Raw genomic sequence first — 27959 nt, 5'->3', positions numbered from 1 at the left:
ACAACACCCTTGGAAGCTGGCTGGGAGCTGCACTGGGAAGCAGGATGACCAGGGAGAGAGAAACCAAAGCAGAGGCAGCGCTGGAACCTCTGGTCCCTGCTCAGCACCCACGGGTTCCACTCACCGGGGACCACGCTGGTGTATGTGACCCCTGAGAGGCGGTGCAGGGGGTGGCCCTGGCCATCCTCACCCTTCACCTTCAGCAGAAAGTCACCCGGGGGGACCCGGAGCGGCGAGCCCACCCAGAGCTGAGCGGGGGGGCCGGAGGAGTTGAGGAGGGGCCGCGCTGGCAGCGAGACGAGGACGTGGCCCGAGGTGTTGAAGAGCTCGATCTCCTGCAGGCGCCCAGGTGGCCTCAGGCCGGTGCAGTTCACCAGCACGGAGATGGGCAGACCTGGAAAGCGGGGAGGGAAAAAAAACCACCAACCACATTCCCGGCTGAAAACGCCCAGCTGCGGCATCCAGCCCCCAGGGCAGCATCACCCTCACCCTGCACCGGCCGCTCTCCGGGCTGGCTGGTGTCAAATTCCGGCTGGGTGGAGAAGCTGGCTTGAAAATTAACATTGCTGATGCCCGTGATCCTCAGCGAGTGGCGGCCACTACTCCGGGTCTGGAAGCAGATTGAGAGTCAAGTGCTGAGGGGGCAGGGAAGGGAGAGGAGATGGGAAGGGAGAGGAGATGGGAAGGAAAGGCTGCAGCCGGCCCCTTTCAGCCTGCTCACACATCCTCTGCCTGGCTGGAGATGGATGAGGAAAGCCCACACCTGGAAAAGCCTGGCAAGCAAAATATCCATCAGGGAAAGAGGATGTGCAGGTCTGCCAGCACCTACCGTCACCAGCCACATCCCTGGCTCGTAGGGCTCCACAGCCACCACCAGGGCTGAGTTGGGGATGCTGAGCAGCTCCTTCAGACCTCGGCCCTTCTCCAGGACCTTTCCTATAACGGGAAATGAATGTCCCAGGTGGGCAACCGAGGTCTATCCCCTGGCTCCTACAGCAGCCAGGAATTGCCTCCCTCAGGGCTCAGGGTAGTGCAGAGCCCATCAGAGCCCACAGCCAGGGCAAACCCTCAAAGACAGAGGCAAAGCCAGTCTGGGAGGGGAGCAGGGAGATGTGCTGGTGTTTGCTGAGGGCTTTGTAGCTCATCACATTTTCATTTGAGTTTTAGGGCAGGGTTTGGTGAACCCCTTCCAGCTTGTCCTCACCTGAGGTCTTTCTGGGGGCCAAAGCCCCACCCTCCCCTTGCTGTCCCTCTGCCCTGGGCTCCTACCTGCAGGATCCTGGACCCTGATCCCTGGGGCAGGGCCACTCAGAGAGATGGTGACCTCCTTCAGGCTGGGGTCAAAGGGGACCTGCCACGTGTTCTCCCCACCATCCTCGTGGTCCGTGGACAGCAGGTGGACCTTGGAAGCCTGGATGGCCTCTTCCACCCACTTCAGCACCTGGAGACAGTCAGGGGAGGATTAAACCTGGATCTCCCCTCCCCAGTAGGCACAGCCTCACTTCAGCACAAGGGGCCAGGTGTCCCCACTCACCTCTGTCACCTGCTGCTTGTCCAGGTGGAAGATCTGCCCAGAGCTGGTGGCAGCGATGCGCTCGTACACGCGGTACCCGGGGTGGCTCCTGTCCCCGCAGTCCCCCGTCAGCACAAACACCACCTGCCACAGCAACGGCCCCGTGACATCCCAGCCACCCACGGCAGGGGACGCAGCTGGCATCCACCAGCATCCCAGGACACGGAATCGGCCGGGGGGTGCAAAATTCCCCCAGTCAGGGGTTTTATGGATGTGTGTCACTGATGCGATGCCGCTGCCGCAGGGTCGCTCACCTGGCTCTGCTTGTGCTGCAGCAGCCGCAGCAGCTCCTCCTGCTGCTCGTAGTCCTTGGCCCGAGCATCCGAGAAGACGTAAATGAAAGAACCGGGATGCGAGATCTCCACGGCCACCCTGATGGCCCCCACGCTCATCTCCGGGCAGTCCCCCCCGCCCTGGGGGACACAGGAGGGGACGTGGAGCGGGCACCGAGCCACGCAGGGCTCAGCTCCCGGCAGGATCCCTCCCGGGGGATGCTCACGGGGAGGAACGACCCCGTGTTTCAGGATGGAACTGCAGGGACACTCAGGATCACACGGACCCGGCGCTGTCTCGCTAACAGGATAATTAAAGCACCCATTTGGGGAATCCGTGCTCACAGAAACCCCTGGCTTCCCACAGGTACCTTTAGTGGGCACATTTTTGCCAGCCGCCCCAGGGAAGCCTCCTGGCACAGAGAGGACCAGCTCCCACTTTCCCAGGGCTTGGCACCCCCAAGGGCTGGGAAAGCATTTGCAGCCTCAGCCTTACACCTCCTGCCAAAACAGCTGCATCCGAAGGGAAACACCACAGGGATTTAGCAATTCACGGGAGGCAGGGCAAGAGTGGGGATGGATAAAGCAGGATTAAGCTCCCAGGGAACATTTCAGCTGGCAGAAAACAGACAAAGTAATTTAAAAATACAGTTAAAAAGCCAGATATTAAAAACTCAATTATCAGGCTGTGGTTGTAGAAGAGGAGATTTTTGGTTCCATGGAGAGTCTGTGCAAACTCTCCTGGGATCAGCATCTTCACTGGGGACAAGAGCTGTGGACTGGGAATTCTCTGCCCTGTTGCAGGACTCTGGGACACAGCAGCAGCATCACCCATCCTCTCCACTCCCAGCCCTGTGTGCAGCCCCCAGCCAGTCTGGCTCAGCCCGAGCCCCCATCACACTTGTGGGGGATGCAGGGATTGCCCCCAGACCCCACCAGCATGCAGTGCCAAGGCCTGGCAGAGCAGCGTGGGGCTCAGGGTGCCTACCTGGACATGGAGCTCCCGCAGGCGCTGCTGGAAGAGCTGGGGATCCGTGGTGAGGGTGACAGGTCCCACCTCTGTGAGCACATGGACGCCACCCCCTCAGTCCCCTGAGCCCAGCACCAGCTCCTTCCAACACCACCCACCCTGCCAGTGCTCCTGGCACCTGTGAGTCTCTGGGTCCAGCATCTGCCCTGGCTTGGCACCAGCAGAGAAGTGGGTTTGGGCAGACCAGGCCCTGTGCCCATACTGTGACCACTTTGGCAAACAATTCCTATGCCCAGGAATTCCTCCCGACACGCTGGGTGGTCCCAGCCAGGGTGAGCTGCAAACCCAGTGCCCTTTTCTACTGGGGGAAGCTCCCAGCAAAGCAATGCAGGAATCAATTCACTGCCTCTGCCTCCTTCCCTGTCTGGCTCCAATGGTTTTCACTAAGCTCAGTGTTTCTGCTGAAAATAAAACTTGGGTCCCTCTCTCCTTGTGGGAGGCCAGGGCTCTTTTGGGGAGCAGCTGCCCTTTTGTGGGTGTGCACAAAAAGAAGACAAAAGGTAGGGGCAGAAAGAAATTATTCTGGTATCACAGCAAGTTACCAAAGCCTCTTAGCAAGTGGTATTTTTATTGAGGTGACCTGGAAGCACGTTGTGGACTTGGACAGAAATACCCCCATGATTACTCCAGGGAGATTAGAGCAGGATGGAAAGGGAAAAGCCACCCACCACGAAGTGTCAGCACCCCTGGGATTAATACAGTGGAAACAGCCCAGCCTGTGCCCACAGGGTGGCTTAGGGACAGGAGCCCCATCCCAGCTGCCAGCTGTAGAGGTGCCATCCCCACCACAGCAGTCACCAGGGCATTAAAAACAGGTAGAAGGGGCAGCGCCAGCCCTTGTGAAGTGCACGTTTCAAACACAGACCCAGCCAGAGCCACAGCCCAGCTCCCCACGGCCCCATCCCTGGCAGGACACACCCTCCCCCTGTCCCGGACCTACCTGGGTCATGGAAGGGCACCAGGGCGTAGTTGCTGATGGGCTTCGTGCTCCTGCTGCGCGTCCTCTCCAGGATGCGCGAGGCCCCGTCCATCACCTGCACCAGGTCGTCGTACATGGAGCCGGTGACATCGAAGACAAAGGCCAGAGTGGCCCACCCTGGTGGGGTCTCGGCCACACTGAGGGCCAGCAGCACCCAGAGACCCACAAACACCCCTCCGTGGGGCGGCATCGTGGGGGACGCGCTCGGGTGTCAGCAGCACCCCTCGCGTCCTTGTCCTTCCCGCAGAGGCGCTGGGAGCGTCCCCGCAGCAGGGAGGGACACGGGGGGCGAGGGGCCACACGCGGCGGGGACACAGAAGGGACCCCGGGCAGGGAACGCCCAGCCAGCCCTCCGCAGCTGCGGACCTGCTCCTCCAGCGCTCAACTTCTGGGAGGGAGCAGGGAGGGCGGGAGGAAAAAGCGGACTTTTGGAGCCAGCGACGCGGCAGGGAGGTGGGTGGGAGTTGGAGGAAATCGGGATGGAGATACAGGGATTGGGAAGCGGATCCTGCAGCCCACGGGGTTGTCAGAAACGCTGCCCGGGACCCCTCCCCAGCGCCGACCCCCTGGCTCAGAGAGACCCTGCTCTGCTGGGGGGTTAGGGGAGGACACGGGGGTCACAGCCGAGCACCTGTGAGGAAACCCTGCCAAAGCCCAGCGGGGGAGACACAGCTGTGAAAGGAGCCCAAGGACTCAAACCCCCCTTGCTGGGCAAAGGGCCCTGGAATGGGGGTCTGCAACGGGGCTTGGAGGTCAGGGGGCTCTGTGGGGGGCTCAGCCAGGCAGCCACCCCACGAACAGGGAGCAAAGAGCCACGCAGAGCACAGCCAGAGCCGGAGCCAGGACAGGGCTGGGACAGGCAGCGCTTGGCCGGGACAGGCACCGCTTGGCGGGGAGCTGAGGGCTGAGCTCATGGCTGCTCCGCTGGGATGCTCTGCTCTTGCTCAACTCCCCCACAGCCGGACCCAGGGTGCAGCCACGGCCAAAAGCGGCTCCAGGTGAAGCTGTGCATCTCCTGCACCCCCTGCAGCAGCCCTGCTCCTCCCAGACACAGGAGCTGGGGGACCTTGGGGATCAGCCATCTCATAACCCACACACAGGACAGTGGCACCGCCCTGTGCCTTTCCTATCCCTGCAAGCGTGGGCTCAGCCTAGCTCAACCTCAGAGCAGGCAAGGACATCCCCTCCACAGCAGGGCAATGGCACTTCTGCCCCTGGGGCTGTGCCAGTGGCCTGTTCTCCTCCTGTCCCACGGCCAGGGCTTGCACTCCCCCAGGCTTTGCACTCCCAGTCCCACAGAGCTGAGGGGAGTCCCCCACCCCACAGTGCCACAAAACCTACCTTGGAGCATCCCCAGCCACCAGCCTGCATGCCAGCTCCATCCTGCACCCTGGCAGGGAGCACCAGCACGGCTGGCACAAAAAACCCCAACGACTTCTCCTCATCACCAAATTAATCCCAGCCAGCCTTTCCCACACTCACCAGTGCTCCCAGTCCCTGGAACACCTATGCTAGCTGGGCTTTAACCCCTTCCCTGCTGGGGGTTCAGGCACAGCCTCTGGGTAACCACCGTGGTTTGGAGCCTGTGCCTGTCCTTGCCCATTCCATGGCACAGGGGAGGAATCCCTGGGAGCTCCCACCATGTGCTGGCACAAAGCACCCCTGGACAAAACCCCCTGCACAAACACAGCCTCCTTGTTCGGACCATTAGGGCATCTCCTCTGGCCTCCCGAAAATAATGAGTCAGCCTCGTTAGGAGAGCAAACACAAGGGACATGAGCTGCCAGGGAGGCCTCGCAGGGCTCGTTTCCGGAAGAGCTGGCAGAGCAGAATGGCCAACGCTGCACGTGAAAACCCAGTCCAGGCTGTGAGCCCCCTGTGAGCCCTGCCAGGAGCAGGGGGGCTGCCAAGGGGCACAATTATGGAATATTCGTATCAAGATTCCTCTGCAGCCACTGCGTGCCAAAAGTGACCCAGTGGCTCCCAGCCCGCTGCATCCAGGGGGCTCAGAGGGGACAGGGACACTGCCCGTGGGCACACAGCTGTGATGGGGGACAGGGACACTGCCCACGGGCACACAGCTCATCTCCATTGCAAATGGGACATAGGGGCAGTGCCCATGGGCACACAGCTGTGTCTGCATTGCAAATGGGAGACAGGGACACTGCCCATGGGCACACAGCTGTGATGGGGCACAGGGACACTGCCCATGGGCACACAGCTCATCTCCACTGCAAATGGGGCATAGGGGCAGTGCCCATGGGCACACAGCTGTGTCTCCATTGCAAATAGAAAAAGGGATGCAGGCACTGTGTCAGGATGGGATCCAGTAGAGGGAAAGCTGTGTCTGAGTAAAAGGAGGTGGGAAGAGCAGTGTTATGGGGGTGAAGGGGATGCCTGGAGCTGAGACCTGGCAGCTCATCACAGGTGTGGGCACAGTGCCTGCCCACAGAGCTCAGGGCATCCCTATCTATACTGGTGCTGGTGCCATCAGTGCCCTGTGCTTGGGGCACGGGAGAGCAGCACCCCAGCTCAGCTCCCAGCCCTGCCAGGTGCCAGGGCAGCTTTGGGCCCCTGAGAACCCCCCCAAGACATCACAGACCACTGCCACTTCATTACTGTCATTAAGCTTTTATTTCCACTGTCACAAAGTTCCTGGGTTTTGTTTTGTTCTGTTATTAAACTGTTTCATTTGCTTGGTTTGCTCTTGAATTCATCTCAAGACAAGGCAGCGGGGCATGCAAGCCGAGACACCGGCACGGACGCACACACAGGCTTCATCTTCACAAACAAGGCTCTTTGCTGGAGCTGCTGCTTCCCAGCCCAGGGCTCGGCCACCCCCTGGGCAGGGGTCACACCTGTGGCACAGGGCACCCAGCCCAGGGCTGGTGGCCACGGGAGCAGAGAGAGAAGGGAAGGATGACTTTGCTGCAGCGCTGCCGGAATAGGCAGGGCTGACACGTGTAACTGAGACCCCAAAACTGCTGCACCCCAAACTGTGCACTGACACTGGGGCCAGCAGCTCCCTGCTTTGCCCTCAGCCCTCACTTCTGTCCCAGCCAGACCCTCCCCTCCAATGCCCTCGGGAAGGACAGGTGACAGATGCTCTCACTAAATGCCCCAAATCTCCTCCTTGGATGGGGGACAGTGAGCTGGCTGCAGGTCACTCACCCATCCCAAATGACCCCCCCCCAACCCTAAATACATGGCAAGGGGGCAGCTCTGCCAGTGATTTCAGCTTCCCCCATGCCATGCTTGGCCCTGCTTCACAGCCAGCCCTGCTCCAAGTGGGGCTCAAACCCAGATCCTGAGACTCCAAGACCATTCCACGCTCTGGGCAGCTGCATCCCTGCCCACTGAGGAGCAGTGACCTCAGGCTCCCATCCAACAGGAATGTGTCCTGATGGCAGGGAAGAGGCAACAGGCATCTATTCCTTTGAAGGAGGGTGAGATGCAGCTGGTACCTGGCACAAACAGGGTCTGGGGTCCCCCATAAGCAAACACCCCCCTCCACCAACCCAGCGGAGAGCGCTCCTGGGACAAGCCTGGTCTCGTTATAAATTGCATTAATTAACAGCCTGCTCCAGAGGAAAAACCCTTCACTTCTCTCTCTCCTGGGTCCTGGTTTGTGCTGTGAGGAGAGGGCAGGGGGGAATCTGCCCCCAGAGCCTTCTCCCACGTTCTTGCTCCTGGGGGAAACAGCTCAGCTCAGCCCAGCCCCAGAGCTCAAGGAAAGACAGACACAAAGCAGCAACAATCAGCACACAGACAGAAAAGTGAAAAGAAAGGAAAGTACAGACATGGCATTTAATGGGGCAACAGTGACAGGGACAAATGAGAGGGGGGCACATGCCACAGCCCCAGGGCTGGACCCTCACCTCTGCCTGGCTGTGCTTTGGGCCCCCTTCCCACAGCCAGGGCTCTGTTTTGGACAGGCACCAGGAACCCAAGTACAAACAGAGACAAAGCAGGGCTTGCTGCCTGTTTCATCATGAGCAGGTGTAAAACAGAGGCTGGAATTAAAGACTCCCTGACAAACCCAGCATTCCACACACTGTTCCTGGTGTTCTGCACGTGCCTGATGCCCGGTGGGTCCTGCCAAGCCCTGTGCCTGCAGTCCTGAGCTGTACCAGCACTCGTGGGTACAGACACCAAACTGCTTTCCAGAGGGGGATGGCTCACCCCAGCCACTCCACTGATGGGGAAACTGAGGCACGAGGAGGTTAAGGCCGACATTTCCAAGCACAAGATGCTCCAAGCCTTATTCTCAGTGATGCCAAGATGCTGCAGGTCGTGGTGGTGGTCAGGAGGAATCAGGGTCCCTTAGTGCTCCCCAAAAGTGGGACTGGAAGCATCCCAGCCAGGGTCCCAAATCCACAGCCAGTGGGGAACAATGGGGCCAAAACAGCTTTGCTCAGGGACACCCAGCGTGCCAAGAGCCCTGGCAGGGCTGACTCCCTGGGAAGACATCTGTGAGCACTGATGGAGCTCAACCCACGACAGGTCCTCCAAATATTAACAGCTTTCCAGGGGAACAGTGTCAGAGTAAATGAGGTTTGCCTTTGCCTGGGAACTATGTCAAACATGGCAGGGGCCATCATTCATCAGCAGAGGTGATTACAGCAGTGTCACATTCATTGGGAACATTGATTGGCACCAGGAGGGGACCAGTCTGGCACATGAGCATTCAACAAGTTGCAGGCACTGCAAAAAACCTACCCCAGAGAGTTGCATTTTGGCCACAGAGCAACAAGGAAAAGGGTTTCCATGGGAGTGAGTGAGGGACACCCTCCAGAAGCACCCCCAAATGAAACTGGGCATCCTCAGGGGCAGGAACTGCAGAAGAGGCAGGAATATTGCACATGGATGTGAGGTCAGTCTCCTTGGGGAGGGGGAAAGGTGTTTTTTATGGGCATCAAGAAGTACCACAAGCACAAAATCCCAAAACTGGGGAGTGGGGTTGCACGGTGAAGAACCAGCATCCCTTGGCTGGGGCATGTGTCCCTGGCATGCCAGGAAGATTCAGGGAATGCTGAGGCACCACCTTGTCTCCCTGCCACGGGGACAGTCCTCTGTCTGGCCTCAGCCACAGGAGCTGGGGGACAGCTGGGTGTAGAGATGCTGCTACCATCAGCTGGGCCAGAGATGGAAAGGAGAGGCCCCAGGGTGGCTTTAGGGATCCCAAAGGCTTCTTGCACTCTGCTCCTGAGGGAATGCACATCTCTCCTTTCCCAGAGCAGCTGAGGCATCACCCAAGCAATGCTCATTCTCCAGCAGAGATGCCAACTGTGTCCCACGGTGGGGCTGAGCTGGGGGCACATCCCAGAGGGGTGCTGGGTGCTGATGGAGTTTGGAGAGGCCATGCAGGCCCTGCTCACGATGGGGGGGCCGCAGCTCAGTGTCCCCAGGTGTAAATTCCCAGCCCTTTGCCTCCTCCAAGGTGGGTGCAAGCGGCTCTGCTTGGAGCCACAGCAAAACCTCCCACGTTCTGTGGGAGTGCTGGGGTAAGGAGACACCCTGAGCTGGGCTCAGCCCAGCCTGGCACTCCCCTGGCACCTTGTCCCAGCTGGGATGGGGGGATGGAGCAAGGCTGCCCCTCTGCCCCTGCAGCACACAGGATGGTTCACAGCCACCACCAAACCCTTCCCACCGCTCGCAAAGCTGAACATAGCAAAGGAATCTGCTTGAAAGCAGAACCCGACTCTGGGCTCCATTAATACTTTGTCATGCAGTGAGAAAATGAATAAAAGGAAGGAAATAGGGATGTTCTGGTGCCCAGCAGTTTGCTCACCCTGCCCGATGGAGGGATGGAGCTTGGTCTGCTCAGAGTCTGGGCTGAGTGAACCCTCACTGAGCTCCCAGAGGGAAGAGTGAACAGAAAAATGCAGGGAACACGGGAACAGGGAGAGGAAAAGAAGCTACAGCATCCCCTCCAAACAGCAGCCAGCCCACGGAGCTTGGGATACGAGGGGTGGGAGGAGAGGGGGGAAGGCAGATTTTTGGCTTCATTGTTATTGCAGGCTCCCGGGTCCCCGCAATAGTGTACGAGCATGTAAACCTTACAAATCCTCACCTGGGTGGGTGGACACACACACGAGAGACAAAACACAGCAGCAACATTTACAACAAATAAATAAGGATATCGATCGTCGAGATAGGCATATAAAAAAAAAAGCCTCACTTTTTTCCACCGAAGGGAAAAATTAAAAAAAATAAAAACCAACAAAACAAAACCAAACCAAAAAGCACAATACTGTCTCACCAGAAAAAAAAAAAAAAATAATATATATATCCCTAGTGAGCCGAGCCAGGCTGCCAGCGGCATCGTGGGTGACGCCAGGACTCTGTTCCCAATCGCCGTCGGTGCCTCGGCTCCCCGGGCACGGGCACACCCCGGGGCTGCAGCCCCGCTACCTTTGGGCTCCTCTCCGGCCGCTCCCGAGAGGACCCCGCCGGCGCATCCGCAGTCCCATCCGGAAATGTAGGAAAAAGGGAGCCAAGGGGGCCAGGAGGCCGAAGGGGGCTCTGCCTGCGGCCATGCTCCGCCCGTCCCCCGGCCCTGAGGTCTTGGACGTTCGCTGCCGCTCAGACCGGGGTCTGGCGCGGGGATTGTTTGGAAAAAGCGGAATTTGGCGAATGGCAGCGGCTGGTTCAGAGTGCAGAGAGGGGAGTGAGCTCGCGCTTTGAGGGCACTCCTTGCTCGCAGGGCAGAAAGGAAGGCCGGGAGGGACAGGCAAGCTTCGCACGGCGGTGGTCGGATGGCACGGAGAGCATCTTCCCCCAGGCATCTGCAGGAGAGGGTGGGAGAAGGGAGAAAGGGAAACAGGGTGAGAAGGATGGCCAGAAATCCCTGCGGCCATCTCAGCGCAGCTGGAAACAGAATAGATAGTGAAAATCTCAAAACTCCAGTGGGGTTAAAAACACCCCATCCCCAGGACACTGCCTGGACTGTGATGACCAAAAACACTCCAAGGGACTCTGCACAGCTCCACAGGGCACAGCAAGGACCAGGGGATGCTCAGCCCAGCACCTGTATGATGCTGTGAACCAGTGTCCCTGACACAGCTGTGCCAAACCAGCTCCAGGGCATAATATAATAAGATCTAAGATAAATAAAACATTTAATATAATCTGTCTCTGGAGCGTCCCCGTGCCCCCAGCACACCAGCTGCCCCCCTGCCTCCTCTGCAGCCACATCTGCTGGTGAGAGCACGAGCTGTGCCACAGGCAAACCTTTCCATCCCCATGGGATGAGGTCTGAGGGGCTCTGTGATACGGGGAGGACTGGGAAAACCTATCAGAATGGGGGCAACATTTCCCCTGGCTGGATTTGGGGGTGGATATCCATGTTCTGGTGCTTCAGCAGAGGGAATCAGCTGCCTGTGCCTGGGAGAGGTGGGACTGGCATGAGGCAGGTGGGAGATGGGGCCCCCAGAGCCGCTGGCACTGCACTCACCGCCGCTCGGCCCCGGGACTATACGAGCCCATCGTAGAGGGAGAGCGCCTGCACGATGGAGGGGTCGGCCTTGGAGCCCTCCTGGAACTCCTGCAGCGTCAGCTTCCCGTCTGCATTCTGCAAAACACTCCTGTGACTGCACTGCTCCACCCAGCTGAGCACCCGACAGCCCGGCACACCCACACCAGCCCACACACCCTGCCCACTGCGCTGCCTCAGTTTCCCCACTGAGCCACCCATGGAGGGGACAATGCCACCCTGGAGACCCTGAAATGCATACAGGGATCCCAGAGGGATGTGGGTATCCCACAGTGATCCTGTCAGCAGCTGAGGTCTGGTGTTGGTGGGGCAAAGAGGCACCTGCAGGAGCCAAGATGCAGCAAAGGCAGCACCTCCTAAATCCCTTGGCCACAGGGAAAAAACCATCAAGCATCCTCACCTTGTCCATCATGGCAAAAATCCGATCCACCCTCTTCTCTGGTGTGTTCTCCTCCTCAGGAAGCTCCACTGTGTTCCCCTGCAGCAGCAGCAGCACAGGACTGGGTCACACACCCATCTGTGCCCTGCCTGGGGGGTGTCCCCAGGCGAGGATCGTGTCTCAACACACATCAGGACAGGGTGCAAGGGGACAACACTGGCACCAGAACCACTCTCAGCAACCAGATCCAGACACTGCCCTGGCCATGACGGCCACAATCCCCCACCAAAAAAGGCCAGAGAAGGAATTGGGGGTGTTTCAGCATTCCCACAGAGCTGAGCTCCAGCCCAGCAGGGACTGCTTGCCCCGTGCCCCCCCTGCCCCCTTACCACCATCTGATAAATGGCATCCACAATGTCCAGCATCTCGTTCCTCGTGATGTATCCGTCGTTGTCCAAGTCGTACAGCTTAAACGCCCCTGCGAGACAGAGCAGCCCCAAGGGGCTGGGACTGTGGCCCCCAGCCTGGACCCCCGTGGGGCTGAGCCCACCAGCATCCCATGGGGAGCACTTACACCTCAGCTTCTCGTCCAGCGTCCCCCGGGAGGTGACCGACAGCGCCTGGATGAACTCCGAAAACTCGATCCTCCCATCCTGGGGGAGGAAAGGAGGGGTCAGGCTGCTGCTGCCACCGCTGCCCAGCAAAGCCCTCCCTGCCCATGTATCCCCTCTGGGGGGCACATCTGGAAGGCAGCAGGGAGGGAGGAGTGATGCACATTTATCCCCAGCACTGTGACCAGCTGCCGGTGCCCAGCCCACTGGAGAACATCCCGGCAGGAGCAGTCCTGGAATGCAGGGGGCACCACAGGAATGGGCTTCTGGGGCACCAAAACACCACTTCTCCTTTCCTGCTTTGCCACTTCATCACCCTTCCCCACGTGACTCTCCCCAAAAATAAGCACAGGGGCTCGCTCCAGCTGCGCCGCTGCAGTTTCACGCCCCAGGAAGCGCTGGAATATTTTGCTCCTCCAGTGCAAAATTCCAAACCCATCCCACCATCGCCACAGGCCCAGCCATGACCACCCTGGACCGAGCCTCTGGATGCCAGACTTACTTTGTTCTCATCGAAGACATTGAAAACAAAGGTGGCAAATTTGGTTGGGTCACCGAAGGGGAAGAACTGCTTATAGATCTTCTGGAAGCCGGCGGCATCGAGCTGCCCGCTGGGACAGTCCTTGATAAAGCCCTTGTACCTGTGGATGGAGGGCACAGCATGGCGCAGGAGGGCTCCCCACTGACATGGGAGGCTCTCCCCAGTGGGCTGGAGCTGGGAAGGTCCCCAGGTGCTCCCTGTGTCACTCCCATCACCCACCCACAGCATCCCAAGGGTGGCAGTGGGGACAAGCAGAAAGTGGCACCAGTGACACCGAGTGATGCCCACTGCACTGCTCCAAGCTGCTGCCAGCCCACAAGGGCCACAGCCAGGCTTGTGCTGAGCATTGTCTGGGACATGGGAGGTGACAGGGACCCACTCCCCAGCCAAGACTGACAGCAATGCCACGCTGCAGCCGAGCCCTGGCAAAAAACAATGGCACAGGGACCACTGAGTTCTGTGAGGGTGTCTGGGCACAGGAACAGGCTCCCCAGGAAAGCGGTGATGGCACCAAGCCTGCCAGAGGTCAAGAAGTGTTTGGACAACAGTTGCAGGCATATGGGGTTCTTGGGATGAGCAGCACCAGGAGCTGGATTTATTCTGATGCTTGAGTCCCTCCCAACTCAGGATATTCTGTGATAATTTTTGCACGACCCCAAATGAAAGCTGCTCAGAGGAGCTGGGGGGCACAGCAGGGTTCCGGTGTCCTCAGGTGGCACAGCCCAGGTCACTTCCAAAACCCACCAACGCTTTAACACCCCAAAAAGCCCTCAGACCCAGCTCCAGGGTGGACCTAAGTGCAGCTGAGCCGGAGGGCGCGGGGAAGGGGCTCAGCGGCTCCCTGGGTGTGGGCACCACGCAGGGAGCACGAAGGGAGCATGTGGGACCACAGGGGCATCACGTGGGGTACGTGAATATTATGCAACACATCGCCCAGATCTGTCAGGCGCCCGCTGCAGCGGGACAAGGGCTGGAGGAGGAGGGGAAGGGGGTGGCGAGGTGGGAAACCGAAGTGCCGGTGACATCTTTTTCACGCTGCTGCAGCTATGACTCATCGGGTGGGGGGGAAGGATGAGAGAAAGAGATAAAGAAGGCAAACCTTGACTGGTGGGATAGCGAGATGAAAGGGAAGCAGTGGCTTTTCTAGGGCGCTGTGTTCGGTGGGGTGGAGGGGATGGAGTGAGAGCGTGGATCCCACCCCTGACAGCCTCTGCAGGCCCTGCTGCCAAAGGGAACCTGCTGGGACAGCACCAGCTGGACAGTCCCCATGTCCCCACGCTCTCTGGCTGCTCATGTGGGGAGGGAAGAGCCACTAGAACCCAGTCCTTGCACAGGGTGTAAGGGCACCCTCTATCTATAGACCCTCTATTTTCTGGTCTCCCCTCTATGAGACAGCACCTGCACCCCAATACAGGTGCACCTGCCCACACCTCCTGCGTGTCCCTCTCTGCCTGACCAGTGCCACCAGCTCCTGTCCCCTGCCCACAGCCCCATGCCCCAGCCAGCTCACCACCACGGCGGGCACTCACCACTGCTGCACCTCCTTCTCTGTGACTGCAAGAGAAAACAGGAGAAAAGAGAAAAAAAAGAGACAGAAATTTAGTGCTTTTGCAGTGACAGCTGTTCCTCTGCACTGCCCATCAGTGAATTTCCTGGGGAATGCTCTGGGACTCCCAACAATTAATTCCTTGGGGGATGCCCCAGGGTTCACTTGCTCCATGAGCTGCCAAGTTTTCCCCATGTGGCAGAAACTGCTTTTGGAGCACAGCCTGGACCAGCCCAGGTGGTCCATGGAGCCAGGGCTGCAGGTGCTGGAGGTCCCCAAAACCCGGGAGATTCCCAAGACGTTTTGTGTTGTGTTCAGGGAATGCAGAACTATGACGGACCATGAAAGGGACAAGCTGACCATCCTGGGGAGGATCTGGCCCTGCTGCCTCCTCTTCCCAGAGCCAAAGCATCCCTGAAAACATCTGCCAAAACATCTGCCTGGAGGCAGCTCAGGGAAGGGCCTTGCCTGGCCCTGACACACTGGAGGTGGGCACAGGCACAGCCCCAGGGCTGGCATCCCTCCAGGTACCAGCAGTCTCTGGAGAAACATCCAACCCATCCCAGCACACTGGGGAGCCTCACCAGGCTCTGGAAAAACCCCAAAATACAACCAAAACTAGCAAACAGACAGCACTGGCAACCCTAGGTGTCCCCAGCCAAGGGACAGCTGCTGAGATGGACGATGTCCTCAGCAGAGGAAAGGCTCTGAGGGACGCGGGGCGCTGGGCAGGGGCTGGCACTTGTCACTGCGTGTCCCACTGCAGGAGCTGTGCCTGTGCCTCCCCACAGCGGGGAGCCAGGTGCCAGCAGGTGGGCACAGGGGGGAACGGCCTCTTCTGTCATTTCCTTTGCGTCGTGCATCTAAATAATAATAAAAGAGCCGCAGGTCTGAAAGGCGCGGGGATAATGAGGCGAGTGGAGATGTCAATGTGCAAACGGCTGATAAAAATAGAGACCGAAGGCACACCAACAGATGCCAATTACCTTGGGTGGCAAGAAAAATAAAGAAAGCCATTTTCCATCAGGAAGATTTGTAACGTGCCTGGTAGAAGGCACAGAGCTCAGAGGTGAGGGCTGGAGTGGCCGGGAGGTCACACAACGGCTCCCACCTCATCACCAGCGGGATTCTGGCTCCAGCATCCCTGTTAGCAGGAATTTCTGTGCCCAAGGCTGTCCCCATGCTTTGGAGGGTCCCTCCATCCCAGCACAGGGGTCGCTGGAGGGACACAGCTTTCGATTCCCCATTTTTCCCTGGGGTTCAGCAAAAGCAGCACCCACTGTAGCACCACGGGGTGTTGGACAGCAGCTCCCCAGGAGAGGGGACACAGGCACAGGGATGCTCAGCATCTGGGATGAAGAACACAGAGAGCTTTGGCAGTGCCACGGGAGGGATTTGGAGGGTTGTTTGTTTTGGGCACACAGCGGTCTCTTGGCAAGAGGGAGGCAGGAAGGACACACTGCATCCAGCAGCCGAGCTGGAGTGGGCTAAAACACCAGTCATAGCAGTTCCAAGGGATTTCCCCAAAAAAAAAAAAAAAAAGGGGTTTGCACAGAAGCATCCTTCCAAAAGAGAGAAGCTGAGTGACATCTCCAGCAGGAACCTGCACACACCTGCACTGAGACACCAGGCGTGACCTCCACCCTGAGGATGCCCGGGGGATGCCCCAGGCACCGGCTCTGCAGGCCCAAGCACCCAGGAGCACCAAGGAGGGCACCAAGGTGGAAGGAGGAGGATGAGGGTGAGCCCTCGGGGCAGGCAAAACCGCAGCAGCAGCCGGGGCTGCACTCAGAGCTCGGCTCAGCCCCTCCAGGCAAATCGCCTTCTGCTCTCTCTTGTTCGACTGCTTTTCCCCCAACGTGCTATTTTGGGCCCGGGAGCTGCCTTTCAACTCCAGCAGGAAACAATTAAGAAATTTGTGCTTTTTTTAGTTCGGGAGAAATGCTGGTAATGACAGCTCGGGCTGAGGCGGGAGGGAGGGACGGAGCCAGCTCCCCTCGTGCCGCAGGAGAGATGTGTGATGCTCCCAGGAGAGGCTTTTCCGACGGAGGAAACTGTTCAGGTGCCAGGCTGGAAATCAGCACAGGGCTCCCGAGGAGGGATTTGTTAATGTGCAGCCTGGCACGGAGCCACACGGAGCCCCAGCCCTCCTCCAGCACGCTGGCACCGGTGCCTGTCCTCCAGCCTTGGGAGCTGGGGAATCTGTGGGGTTTGTCCTGAGGTGGGAGCACGGCCTCATCTCCCAGCCTTTGGAAAACCACCCCACTCTGGGTTCTCCACCAAATCTCCCGTCTGCTCCCAGGGCAGGGAACTACCCCAGCCCCGATCCAGTGTGGGACTGAGCAGCACCTGCCTCCTGTACCTGCTGATACAGAGCCGGGACAGATGAAGACTTCCCGGCTGCCACTTCCCAGCCGCTCCGGCCCTGCTGGGTGTTGACACTCCGAGTGGCACCAATTAGGAACGCTGATGCCCGACTTGCAGCCACAGAAGCCTTGGGGACACGCTACTGCGTGCGTGGCTGAGCCACCTGTGCCGAGGCTGGGGACAGAGGACAGCCGGCGGGGCCGGGGCTGTCCCTGTGCCCTGCATTGCCGCAGGCTGAGCCCAGCCGGGCTCACGGCAGCTCCTGTGCAGCGGCTGCTGCTGCATTTCCCTCCCGCGGCATGGACTGCGGCGCGGCGCCGAGCCGGCACACATCAATTCGCAGCGATACGAACCTCGGCCAGGCGAGCCCCCGGACGCCTCAAAACAAGGGGATGACCCAGAGCAGCACCCCCAGAGCAGCCCAGCCGAGCAGGGCCGGGTCCCAGCCGAGCAGGGCCGGGTCCCAGCCGAGCAGAGCCGGGTCCCAGCCGAGCAGGGCCGGGTCCCAGCCGAGCAGAGCCGTGCCGCGCTCCGGGGCCCGCCGGGCAGGGCTGTAAATAGCGCACGTAGCAGCTTGTTAGCAGCAGCGTGCCCCGGGCTCCTCGGGGACGAAAGGCGCTAAATAAAGGCAGTGTTGTCGTTTGTTACGAACCGCAAGGCTGGAAGAGGCATCGCCGAGCAGGGAGCCCCGGCGTGGCCCGGCCCGAGCGCTCAGCCCCGCGCACAGAACGGAGAGCGCGGGGCTCTCAGCGCAGGCAGCGGGGACAGGGACAGGCACCCAGAGCAGCTCAGGAGCTGCCCCACACGGCCAAACCCCATCCAAGGGCCCTCTCTCTTGGCTGGTCGGTCCCTTTCCACCTCGGGGAGGAAGGTTTCGGCGTCTCGTCTCACACGGCGCAGAGGGGCAGAGCCTCCGAGCAGCCCCCAGCCCCCTCCGAGCAGCTGCCGGTACCCAGCTCTCCCCCCAGCCCTCTCCCCCCACCTCTCCATCAATCCCAGCGGCACAGGCGAGGACTGACAGCTCCGTCACCACCCGCCCTTCGCGTGCCCCCTCTCCTCCCACCACCCAGCTGCCACTGCAGCAAGAATCAGCTCTGGTTAATCAGTGCTCAAGCCTGTTAATTTGTGTTTTCCAGGCAGAGAGGAGAGGAGGGACCCGGGACTGCAAATCCCCACCCGTCGCCCGGCCGCAGGGAGCTCGCTGGAGGGGACGGGGCGGGAGGAAGGAGGGCAGGAGAAAGCAGGATTCAAATGGTTCAGGGACCCCCGGTCACGGTGGGATGCATGAGGTGACGCGATGCTTCAGCCCCCCAGAGGCTTGTTTTGTGCTGACATCCCTTCCGCTGTGCGCAAGGGTCTGGCCACGGCCGCAGGGCTGCACTCTGAGCAGGACTGAGCTCGGCTCAGCGCTGTGAGCCAAAACCAAGGGCACGGCTCCGTCCTTGTGCAGGTTTGGGCTCCCGAGGGCTCAGCAAGCAGGAGGAGTCTCCCCAGAGTCCCCCCTTGTCTCAGCTGCTAGAACAGCACCCTGGTCCCGTGGGGCCGTGGGCACAGCAGCCTTATCAGGGAAACCAGTTAATTATTTCCAGGCACAAAGTGGCTTCCCTCACCGCCACAGGGCACTGCAACCATGCCAGCTCACGGGCCGTGCCAACCCACGGGCAACCGCTCCAGCACCACACACTGGGTCATGCCAGGGACGTCCTGTGGCATTTATTCCCCCAGGGATCTGCTGTGGCTCCTTCACAGGGTCCCCGGGCATCCCAGTCTGGGGGAGCCCGCACACCACCCCAAGATGGGGCTCCCATCGGGTTTTGGGGCTGCCTAAACCGGCTCTGGGTGCTCAGAGCAGTGCCCAGGCCGGGGGAAATGAAACACCCACAATGGGTGCTCAGGCGTGAAGGAATGGGGCATTTATGCACGAACTAAGTGGGCACCCATGCCTGAGCCAGAGGGGCACTCATGCAAAATCACAGCGGGAGATCATGCGTGGACTAATTGGGCACTCGTGCATAAATTATGTGGGTGCTTCTAGGTGAACTAATTGGGTGCTCATGCATGAACTGCCCAGGTGCTGCGGCGAGAGTGAAAGGGCCGCTCATGCACGAACCAGCTGCGGGCTCATGCATCCATTTTTTTGGGCATTCATGAACTCACGGGGCGCTCATGCACGGATTAATTTAGCAGTCACACGTCCATTCGCTGGGCACTCCGGCGTGAGCTAATTGGGCACTCATGTGTAAATTAGTGTAATTAGGAGATAACACACTTGTGCACGTACTAATTGGGCACTCAGGTGTGAATGCATCAGGTGCTCATGCATGAATTAATTGGACACTCAGGCATGAGCTAATTGCAGCCACGTGCGCCAATTAATTGGGCACTCATGCATCAACAGCCAGGGCGCTCATGCAGCAGTGTGCGATCCAGCGGGAATTCGCTGGGCAGCCATGCATAAATGCAGCTGGGCGCTCATATGCAAATTAATTGTGCGCTCATGTGTGTGTTAATTGGGTGCTCATGCGTGAACTGACTGGGGCGATGCGGACGAGCCCGGGGTGCTCATGCCAAAACATCCGGGAGCTGCGGGTGAGCCCCGCACACCCTGCACTTTATGCCAAACACACTCCGCCCCTCGTCCCGGCGAAATACGTATTTAAGAATTTTCTGAACGTAAATCTGATACAAACTGCTCTCTCAACATCACCACGATGTTAATATTGACCGGTTCGGAGCGCCCCTCTCCCTCCCGCCCGGCTCGGCAGCGTGTGCCTGCTCGTCCGGCTGCCCTCCAGCCCCTGGACCACAGCGTCAGCATCACGGTCTGAAGAGCCCCTGCAGAACTCGCCTCAGGTCCTTCAGAGTGACCACAGCTCGGTACAGCAGGTGCAGCTCCACACCTGCAAACACGGACACAGCGAGGTCCCGCCCGTTCGCACAGGGGGACCCAGCGCCAGCCCCTGGCTCTGCAGAGTGAGGTGCCTGGGCTAAACACATCCCAGCCTCGGGCCATTCCCAGTTCCAGGCCTTGTCCCTACACAGCATTCAGCCAAGAGCAGCTGTTGCAGGTGAGTGCAGTAGGCGTGGGAGTTCATCCAGCCCAAAACTTGTCTGGTGCAGAATGGGCACCTCCCTGCAGAGAGAGCAAGAAAGGGGCCCTGTGTGCCAGGGCTGGCTGGGGTCACCTCTGGCAGCCTGGGCTGTCAGGTGGCTTTGTGCAATTTGGGGCAGTCAGGGGGAAGCACTCAGGGACAGCTGGAGCATCAGCACGAGGCTCTTCCCAGTGCACTGCCCCAGTTCCAGCACAGAGCCCAGCGCCCACGGGAGCTGCACGGTGGTGGAGGGATGGGGTGAACTCTTGCAGGCTGCCATGGGCTCAGTCCTTCCCTAGGACTGTCCATCAGCCATCCTGGGACACTCAGAGCTCACTCAGGTCCCGTTTGATGACAGTAACTTTTAGGATACACCACACATCAGCACTTTGGAAATTTGGGTAGTTTGATTCTGATGGTGTGGTGTCATTAAAATTCAGGTGAAATCCTTAATAATGTCCTAGTCCTGTGCTCTCTGCCAGCTCTGGGGCCACTACACCACCCCTGGCTGGGCTTTGCTGCTGCTCCCAGGGACACAGGGACAGCTCTGGGGCAGAGGCAGTAAAACACACTGTGGCACCAGGGTCAGCCCCATGCCAACAGCTGTTTCTGGAATATGACTGATGGCATTTTCTTCTGCTCCCAGCTTGCCCCAACCACTGTTCCCCCAGCTCACCCCTGTGCCCATCCCTGCTCCTGGCCACATCACCCACACACCAGGGTGTCCCTGTGTGGGAGCCCATCCCTGCCACATCTCCAAGGGATTTGGGGGCAGCCCGAACTGCGGGGGCACCAACACAGCCAGGGCTGCCTGCCTGTCACAGCAGGACTTCCCCATCCCAGCTTTCCCAGGCTGGCTTCTCTCCCCATCAGTCACAGACACCACCAGCACCTCAGCAGGTCTGGGAGCCTCTGAGATGTTTGAGCTCCAGCCCGACAGAGTTCTTGGTGTCATTTGTTACTCTGGCACATGGAGCAATGCTCGCAGCAGCTCTGGGGTGTTTGGCACCCTCCTCACCAGCCGTTGCCATTAGTGGTCTGCCTTGCTCCCAGACTGGATAAACAGGGATGAGCAGCTCTCATCTCCCCTGGGGCTGGTACCAACAGGAAAGCCAATATGCAGCTGAAATCCTTTTTAGAGTTTATTAAATATTTAAGGGCCCGACATTAGGCTTTGGAAATTGGGTTTAGGGAAAAAGCAGTAAGTTGTTCTTTGAAGCAAAGGCAGGAGAGGAAGGGCAAAGACAGTGCCTTCATTTGGAATTAATCAGGCTGAAGCACCCCCACAGCAGGAGCTGGTGGCTGTGGCAGATCAGTCCCAGGATTGAATCCCAGCTTCCCCACGAGCCAACGCAGCAATGCCTGGAGAGGCACAGGATTCCCAGTGCTGCTGGGAGCAGGGATGGAGCAGCGCCCCTGCCCAGCCATCCAAGGGCAGCTGTGTCCTGCCACCTGCTTAAATCCATCCCTTGGCCACAGGGTGATGGGGCACTGCAAGGCACCATCTCCAACCCAAGGAACAATTCCTGTCCTGGGCAGAGGAGAAAACTCCCCTCTAGACCAGTGTGGGAAGTAGGAAGGAAATGCCTCTGTCTCAGCCATCACTCTTTGGAGCCATGGGAAGGTCAGGAGGATGCTCAAGGCAAAGCCTTGCTGACAGCAGGGCCACCTCTGCTGCCCTCCTGGTCTCTCTTGCAGGGGTCACTGTGCACTGAGGGGTGACACAGAAACCCAGAGCAGCTCCACCAGGTCCAGCCATTGACCAGAAGATGCTGGAGAAACAGGTGGATGAAGCACAGGCAGCTCTCCTCCCAGCAGGAGGTGTGGGGAGGGAGCCTTGTGCTGGCAGCACCGGGCTGGGAACTCAAGGCAGTGATGGTGATGGAAGTGACACAGAGCATGCCCTGGGGCTGAGCCCCCATAGCCACCCCTGCCCAGGGCATGAACCCTGGCTTCCCTTGACATCCAGCTCCCTAGAAGATCCAGGAGAACAAGGAGGGGAATGAGGAACAAAGTGACCCCACAAATGTCACCCTGATAACAGAGTGAGCGTGCCCATGGGCTCCTCCCTGAAGCAGCCGCTTCCTTTGATGCCTTCAGAGCTTCTTGTTTCACAACCTTAATTATAGCGGCAGCAGCAAAGGTCAGGAGAGTGGTTAAGCAGATCCATTAACATGTCAGGGGATAAATGAAATGTGATTCTTGTGATGCTGGAGCAGCAGCAGCGAGCGTGGCCGGCAGGGACGTTTGCTCCGCTCTGCCGCAGAGGAAACCCTCAGGGTGTCGGTCATGTCTCCCCCTTCCCACCCTGGCACTGCAAGAATCTCCCAGAGACTGCAGGGATTCCTCAAAACTTGCTTTTGAAACCCCAAAACTTATTTTGCTTGCATCTACCTATGGAGCCCCAGGCCCACGTGCGTGTGGGGTGCCCTGGGCTGGATTCACTGGGAGCAGGTTGGGGTCGCCTTGGAGAAGGAGCTGGAGATGCCTCCAGAGCACCACAGTCCTCCAGAGGCAGCACAGCAGGTCCACATTGACCTTGCAGTGAACCTGCACCACAGCAAACCCCTTCACAGCTCTGGCTTACACGTGGCTGCAACAAAACCAGGCCCCAAACAAACTCCAGCCCCTGGGCATCCCTCTGGCACCTCCTGCCCATCGTCCTGCCCCAGTGCCCCAAACCAACCCAGGCTTGGACACTTCCAGGGACGGAGCAGCTGCTCTGGGCAACCTGTGCCAGGGCCTCACTACCCTCACAGGGAAGAATTTCTTTCTGATATCCCATCTAACCCTGCTCTCTGCCAGTTAGAAGCCATTCCTGCCTGCCCTGTCACTCCAAGCCCTGCTAAAAGTCACCCACAGTGACAATTTCACCCAGCCTTTGCCACTGAGGGATAACGGGTCCGTAGCCACCTGGCCAGCTCAGCCTGCTTTCTGCTGGATGAGCAACAGGAGGGATTTCAACACAAACCAACCTGGCAGAGATACCCAGTGCCTGGGGCCAAACACTTCTGAGGCTAAAAATAAACCAGCAGCAGCGGGGGAGCGACCAAGGTCCCTCCTCTGCTCCTGCCCACTGCCCTAGCCAGCACATTTCCTCAGCACCGGGGTGGCATGATGGAGAAAAGCCCCAGCCTGGCTCAGCCAGCAAGGAACCAACCCATTTTCCTGGCTGAAAACTGCTGCAATCGTAGAATTTCCTTTCCTTTCCCAGAGAATTCCACCCGCCACCACATACCCCCGTAACTACAAATCAATATGTTTATAGTTTGCTCTTAAACTAATGCCCTTTAATTCCCTGCATTACTGTCGAGCAATGGAGCCAATTTTGTGGCTTATTGTGAAAGAGCAGAAAATGATGATGCTGGAGCGAGTTTAAAATCCACAAAATAGATCACAGTGGGTGGGATGCGGTTCTTGGGAAAAGAGCATCTTCCTCGCACCCACTCTGCAGCCTGGCTGTCATTTTGGCACCCTCACCGTGGCTCCCACACCTTCACCTGAGCCCCACTGTGGGCTCAGGAGCACCAGGACCACCATCCCCAAGCATGCCGACCCCAGCCTGGCCCCAGAGCCATGCTGCTGCACCGGCAGAGCTCTGAGCATGCCTGATTGCTCAGCTATTGCAGCCTCAAAAATAACACAGAGCCACTTCTGGACATGGGCAACACCTGTGCAAAGGGAACCCTGAAAGCCAACCTTCCCCAAAATGACTGGGAAAAAAGAGCTGAAAGGTGCTCTTCTGAAAAAAAGTGCACATTTTTAAAACTGCTTCATGATTTTAAGGGTTCCTGGCCTGGGAGTGTTGCTGTGAGTAGGGACATTCAGAACTGTGCTTCTCTCCCAGTTTCTCTCCCCAAACCAAGTCCTCTCCACCCAGGGCATGTTTTGTGCACCCACAACTGCACACGTGCACGTCACACACTTCATTCAGGCTGCAGTCACACCTCAGCACCTTCACAAACCTCCAGCTGAGCAGAGCCCGCTGACTGCGGCTCCACAAGGTTCTTAAACACAATCCCAAATCCTATTGTGGCCCTAAGCCGTGAGCACCTGGCCCAAGTTAAGCTCAGGTTTAAATCCCCATGGGAGAGGATGTGATCCAGGGAGGACGGTGGTTCCTTCCAGTCTTGGGAATTACCACCTCCTAGGACACACCAGCAAACTGCATCTCTGAGCTACCCCAACGAGGTGTCAGAAGGATTAATAAATTTATTATTATTAAACACTTTTCAATGACAGGATCTATGAAAGCACAAAGAATTACATAATTTATTATTCAGTATTGTTATCACTCAACATTGACTTCTCCTGCACGCTCCTGTGTGGCACCAGCCTGGTCTCCAAGGAGGGTTAAACAGCCCTGCAGCCTGGCTGTCCCCCCCAGCACTATTCCAGCACCTGGCAGACGGTGGAGCTTGGCATTGCCAGGTATTCCTGGGCACTCAGGTGCCCAGAGACACAGAAAGGCACACAGAGATGGGTCCAAACCAACAGGACTTGGGCAGCCGGCACTTCAGAGAAGCCCTTCTGCGCCTTTAGGTGTCCAAGTGCCATTAAAATCTGGCCCCCAGCACTGGAAGTCAGGAGCAGAGTGGGGAGGGGAGCCAAGGGATGAGGTTTCCAGGCTCCTGCCTTTCCATGTCCAGTTCCCAGCAGGGCCTGGGACAACCTGCTCTGAATGCACACAGGAAAATATTTCTCGCCGCTCACGGAGGCCATTGACGGCTGCCCTGCAGCATCCTCAGCTCAACCTCCCTGTCCACAGCTGCCCTGGCACCTGAGCCTTCCCCTACTCCTCTCCTGGCTGCTTCCATCTCCTGCTTTTTCCAGGATTGCTGCAGCTGAGGCAAGGCCAGAGAAACACCACAAATAGGAGATGGAGAGCTCAGAGTGGACAAGGGACACAAGAAGCTGTCAGGCAGGAGAGCACTGAGGGGAAGCAGATATCCTGTGTCCCGTGGATGAGATAAATTAGCAGAAAAGCCATGTGGGGCAGGGAGAGGGGGTGACATTTCCCTCTGATCCTGCAGAAGTGAGAGGGGCCTTTTTGGTATTTGCTTTGTTCTGTGTGGAAATTCACACCAGCAGAAAATGATGCAATAGAAGGAAATCCCAGCGTGGGAGAAGCCCCTCACGTACCACAGCCACGGCTCACGCTGCCACAGGAACCTCCCGGGGACAAATGCAGGCTCCCATCAGCTTGGGCTGCTGGAGACATCTGCCCAGATGTGCTGTAGCAACAGCAGCAACAGCACACACAAGGCAGGGGCAGCACCTGCTCAGCAATGTGGCAGGACATGGGACGGGCAGCACAGGCTAGGGATGCTCTCCTGTCTGCCAGAAACGTGCCAAAATATCAACATGCTGTGAAAAAAAAAACAAACAACCTTTTCGAAGCAGGCCCCCAGAAATTCTTGAGCAGGCCATGGATTTGTGTGTAAGACTGTCCCTGCTCCAGCTGTTCCACCAGCCACAGCACAGGGGTCTGGATCAGTTCCTCCCACTGCACCCAGCACAGCCCTGCCCTCCTTCCTGCCTCTCTGCCTGGTTTCCCCAAAACACAGAAGGAAATTGGGATCTTTCCAATCTCCCATGGTCTGAAGATAAACCAGAGGCTCTCAGCCATGCCTGGGAGGGCCCTGTAAAGTCTTCACCAGACAAGGGAATGCATGCTCGCCTTGACAGCTGCAGAAAAGGGGCAGAGGCACACAGCAAAAGTAATTAATTCCAGAGATGAGAGGTGGAATGAGCAGAGCTCAACAAACAGACCCTGGAATTAGTGACAGCTCTCCCTGACAGGCACCACACACCAGCCACATGCTGCTGGGGCACGTTGGGATGCTGCACCAGACTCCAGCCACGCAAAAGGCCACGTGCTGCTGGGTGGTGGTGCCTCACCTGCACAGGTACAGGAATCTTTAAAAAGAGGCAGTGAGAGGTCCAGAGCAGGCAGGCAAAACTCCAGATAGATTGGAAACTCATTGAGGGTTTCTTGGAAAGGATGCAGTAGAAAGGGAAGGGCACCCAAAAGAGGAGCAGAAAGTTGGGAATGAAGTGATTCAAAAAAGCAATGACCTGCTGGCCTTATCTAGCTAAGAGACATCCCTGTGCCCAAAGATGTTGGTTTCACCAGCGCTGTGTTTGGCTGGCTTTGGCTGCAAGTGAGACATGGGGCACCACTGCCTGCGTGCCCCGTGTCAGCCCCACTGGTGTCGGCACCTTCCTGGGCAGAGGAGCCACCCCAGGTGCGCAGAAAGCCCAGCACACAGGAGATCACCAGCACACAGGGCTGTGCTGGGGCTGGCAGTTCCCAGATTCCTCTCCATCGCAGATCAGGTCGGCACAGTGGCTGCAAACCGAGCGGGGATTGCAGCACAGCACCGCCAGCACCGGCCCGGCGCGGCTGCACTCGCCGTGGGCGACAGCTGCAGTGAGGACACCGAAACCCAGCTCAGCTCCAGCGGGGGCTGTGCCCACCTGGCACTGCCACCTTCTCACGGCTTCCTCCCCCCGAGCACTTTGAGGAAGCCCAGCCGGGGTACCCCAGCCTCTGCCACCATCACAGCCAGCTTGGCTATGCGGACATGCCCCCCAGCACCTGCCCTCCCGCCTGCTGCCGGCTGTGCCACGGCAGAGAGCAACCCCGCGTGTAGGGTTGTGCAATGCACCAGTATTGCCTCTTCTCCATATGGGAGAACTTGCTGCATCCTAATCTATTGCCTTTTTGGGTAAGCGCTGCCGTGGGACTGCAGCAGTGACAGGGGGGAGAGCTCGCAGGTCTGCTGCACGTTTGGGGAATATCTGCGACCTGCGAGAGGGGAGGCAAACTTGAGCCACCAAAGCCTTTGTTTCCTTTGTGCATCCTTCAGGGGAAAAAAATGATTTTGCTAAAACTGGATGGCTGAGGCACCAGCCACGTTAATTAGATTACGGTGGAGGTCCAGACGGGAAAGCCACTCGTTCAGAAAATCAGGTTATTAAACCGATACTGAGATACTCCAATAAATATCGAACTCGCCGGTGTCGGGCTCTTCTCTCCACTTCAGAGCGCAATAACAAAGGGAACCCCTCCAACTAACGCACCCAAACTTTGGAAGCCACCCAGAGGCTCGGCACCCTGCTCCGGGAGCTGCTGCCGGGCTCCGGGGAGGCAGCGCGGGGACCATAATCCCCGCGGCGGGCGCTGGGTACGGGGCACCCGGGGGAAGGATGCTCGGGGCGGGGGGCGGCGAGGGAGGGCGCGATGCTCCGCTGGGCGCCGCGGGCGGGCAGGATGCGGCCCTGGCCCCGCCGTTCCCGGAGGCTCAGAAATAGGCCACGGAGGACGGTTTTTGTAAAAAAACAGCGCGTTCCCCTGGCTCGCTGCCCCTCTCCGTGTCTCTGCTGCCTTATGGGTTTTTTCCTCCTCCCAGGCCAATCCCTGAATTCTTCCAACAAAGCCCGGCCGAGCCTGCGCCCTCCCCGGGAGCGGCCCCGCAGGAGCCGCCGCTCGCCGCGGCACCGACCCGGGGGAGCGGCGGGGCCGGGCGGCAGCGCGGATCCCATCACACCCCCGGCATCCCCCCGGCAGCCCCCCTGGCACTCACAGTACGTTTTCCTGGTCAGCTCTTCCACAACTTCAGGCTTCAACTTGCTGTTGGATTTGCCCATGGTGGCGGCAGCGCCTCTGAGCCCGCCGCCTCCCGGCCTCGCTGCGGGGCACGGAGCGGCGGGGCCGCTGCCTCGCTGGGGCTCCCGGCCCGGCTACATCCCGCGGGGGGCGGCGGCGAGGGGGGCGGAGGGGTCTTTGTTGGCGGGGTTTGGCCGCAGAGCCGCGCTGCGGGGCCGCGCTGCGTGTGCGTGTCCGTGTGCGTGTCCCTGTGCGTGTCCGTGTCCGTGTCCGTGTGCGTGTCCGTGTGCGTGTCCGCGGCTCCACGCGCCCTCCCCGCCCTCCGCCGCCGCGGCGCGCCCCGCCCCGCGCTGCGGGAGCGCGGTGGGGATGGGGATGGATGGGGATGGATATGGATGGGGATGGGGAGGGGGCTCCGGCACGGCCCCGCCGCTCCCAATGGCGGGAGGACCCCGAGGGACG

General features: G+C 59.0%; 2 protein-coding genes across 3 annotated transcripts in view; both read right to left on the bottom strand.

Annotated features, from left to right (window-relative positions):
• The window catches only part of HMCN2 (hemicentin 2), a 32908-nt gene extending 28689 nt beyond the window's left edge, over positions 1-4219 (bottom strand). For both annotated transcript variants that reach the window (XM_041406874.1, XM_041406875.1), the window contains exons 1-8: positions 3816-4219; positions 2834-2904; positions 1828-1986; positions 1535-1657; positions 1270-1441; positions 830-936; positions 490-610; positions 125-394 (exon numbers count right to left, since the gene is read on the bottom strand). In XM_041406874.1, coding sequence (XP_041262808.1) covers positions 125-394; positions 490-610; positions 830-936; positions 1270-1441; positions 1535-1657; positions 1828-1986; positions 2834-2904; positions 3816-4044 — 1252 coding nt within the window. In that variant the 5' untranslated portion in view covers positions 4045-4219. The remainder of the gene's footprint in view (positions 1-124; positions 395-489; positions 611-829; positions 937-1269; positions 1442-1534; positions 1658-1827; positions 1987-2833; positions 2905-3815) is intronic.
• A 4682-nt stretch (positions 4220-8901) lies between these two features.
• On the bottom strand, positions 8902-27834 carry NCS1 (neuronal calcium sensor 1). The gene is made up of 8 exons (XM_041406961.1): positions 27475-27834; positions 14410-14434; positions 12842-12980; positions 12303-12381; positions 12118-12206; positions 11750-11827; positions 11311-11427; positions 8902-10642 (listed from the first exon to the last, which is right to left on the bottom strand). The coding sequence occupies exons 1-7, from the start codon at positions 27536-27538 to the stop codon at positions 11329-11331; spliced, it is 573 nt and encodes a 190-aa protein (XP_041262895.1). The 5' UTR covers positions 27539-27834; the 3' UTR covers positions 8902-10642; positions 11311-11328.
• Between the last annotated feature and the right edge of the window lie 125 nt (positions 27835-27959).

Source organism: Onychostruthus taczanowskii, unplaced genomic scaffold (assembly GCF_017590055.1).
Source record: "Onychostruthus taczanowskii isolate IOZ18803 unplaced genomic scaffold, ASM1759005v1 scaffold25, whole genome shotgun sequence".
Classification (NCBI taxonomy): Eukaryota; Metazoa; Chordata; class Aves; order Passeriformes; family Passeridae; genus Onychostruthus; species Onychostruthus taczanowskii.
The sequence above is the reverse complement of the archived record's forward strand: the minus strand, read 5'-3'. Positions and strand labels throughout refer to the sequence as shown.

Excerpts from the sequence above, each read along its gene's own strand:
- NCS1 (XM_041406961.1), bottom strand. The coding sequence starts at position 27,538 with ATGGGCAAATCCAACAGCAAGTTGAAGCCTGAAGTTGTGGAAGAGCTG. Across the intron at positions 14,435-27,474 it reads GCTGACCAGGAAAACGTACT|TCACAGAGAAGGAGGTGCAG; the intron begins GTGAGTGCCAGG and ends TTTCTCTTGCAG. Across the intron at positions 12,981-14,409 it reads GAGAAGGAGGTGCAGCAGTG|GTACAAGGGCTTTATCAAGG; the intron begins GTGAGTGCCCGC and ends CTCCATCCACAG.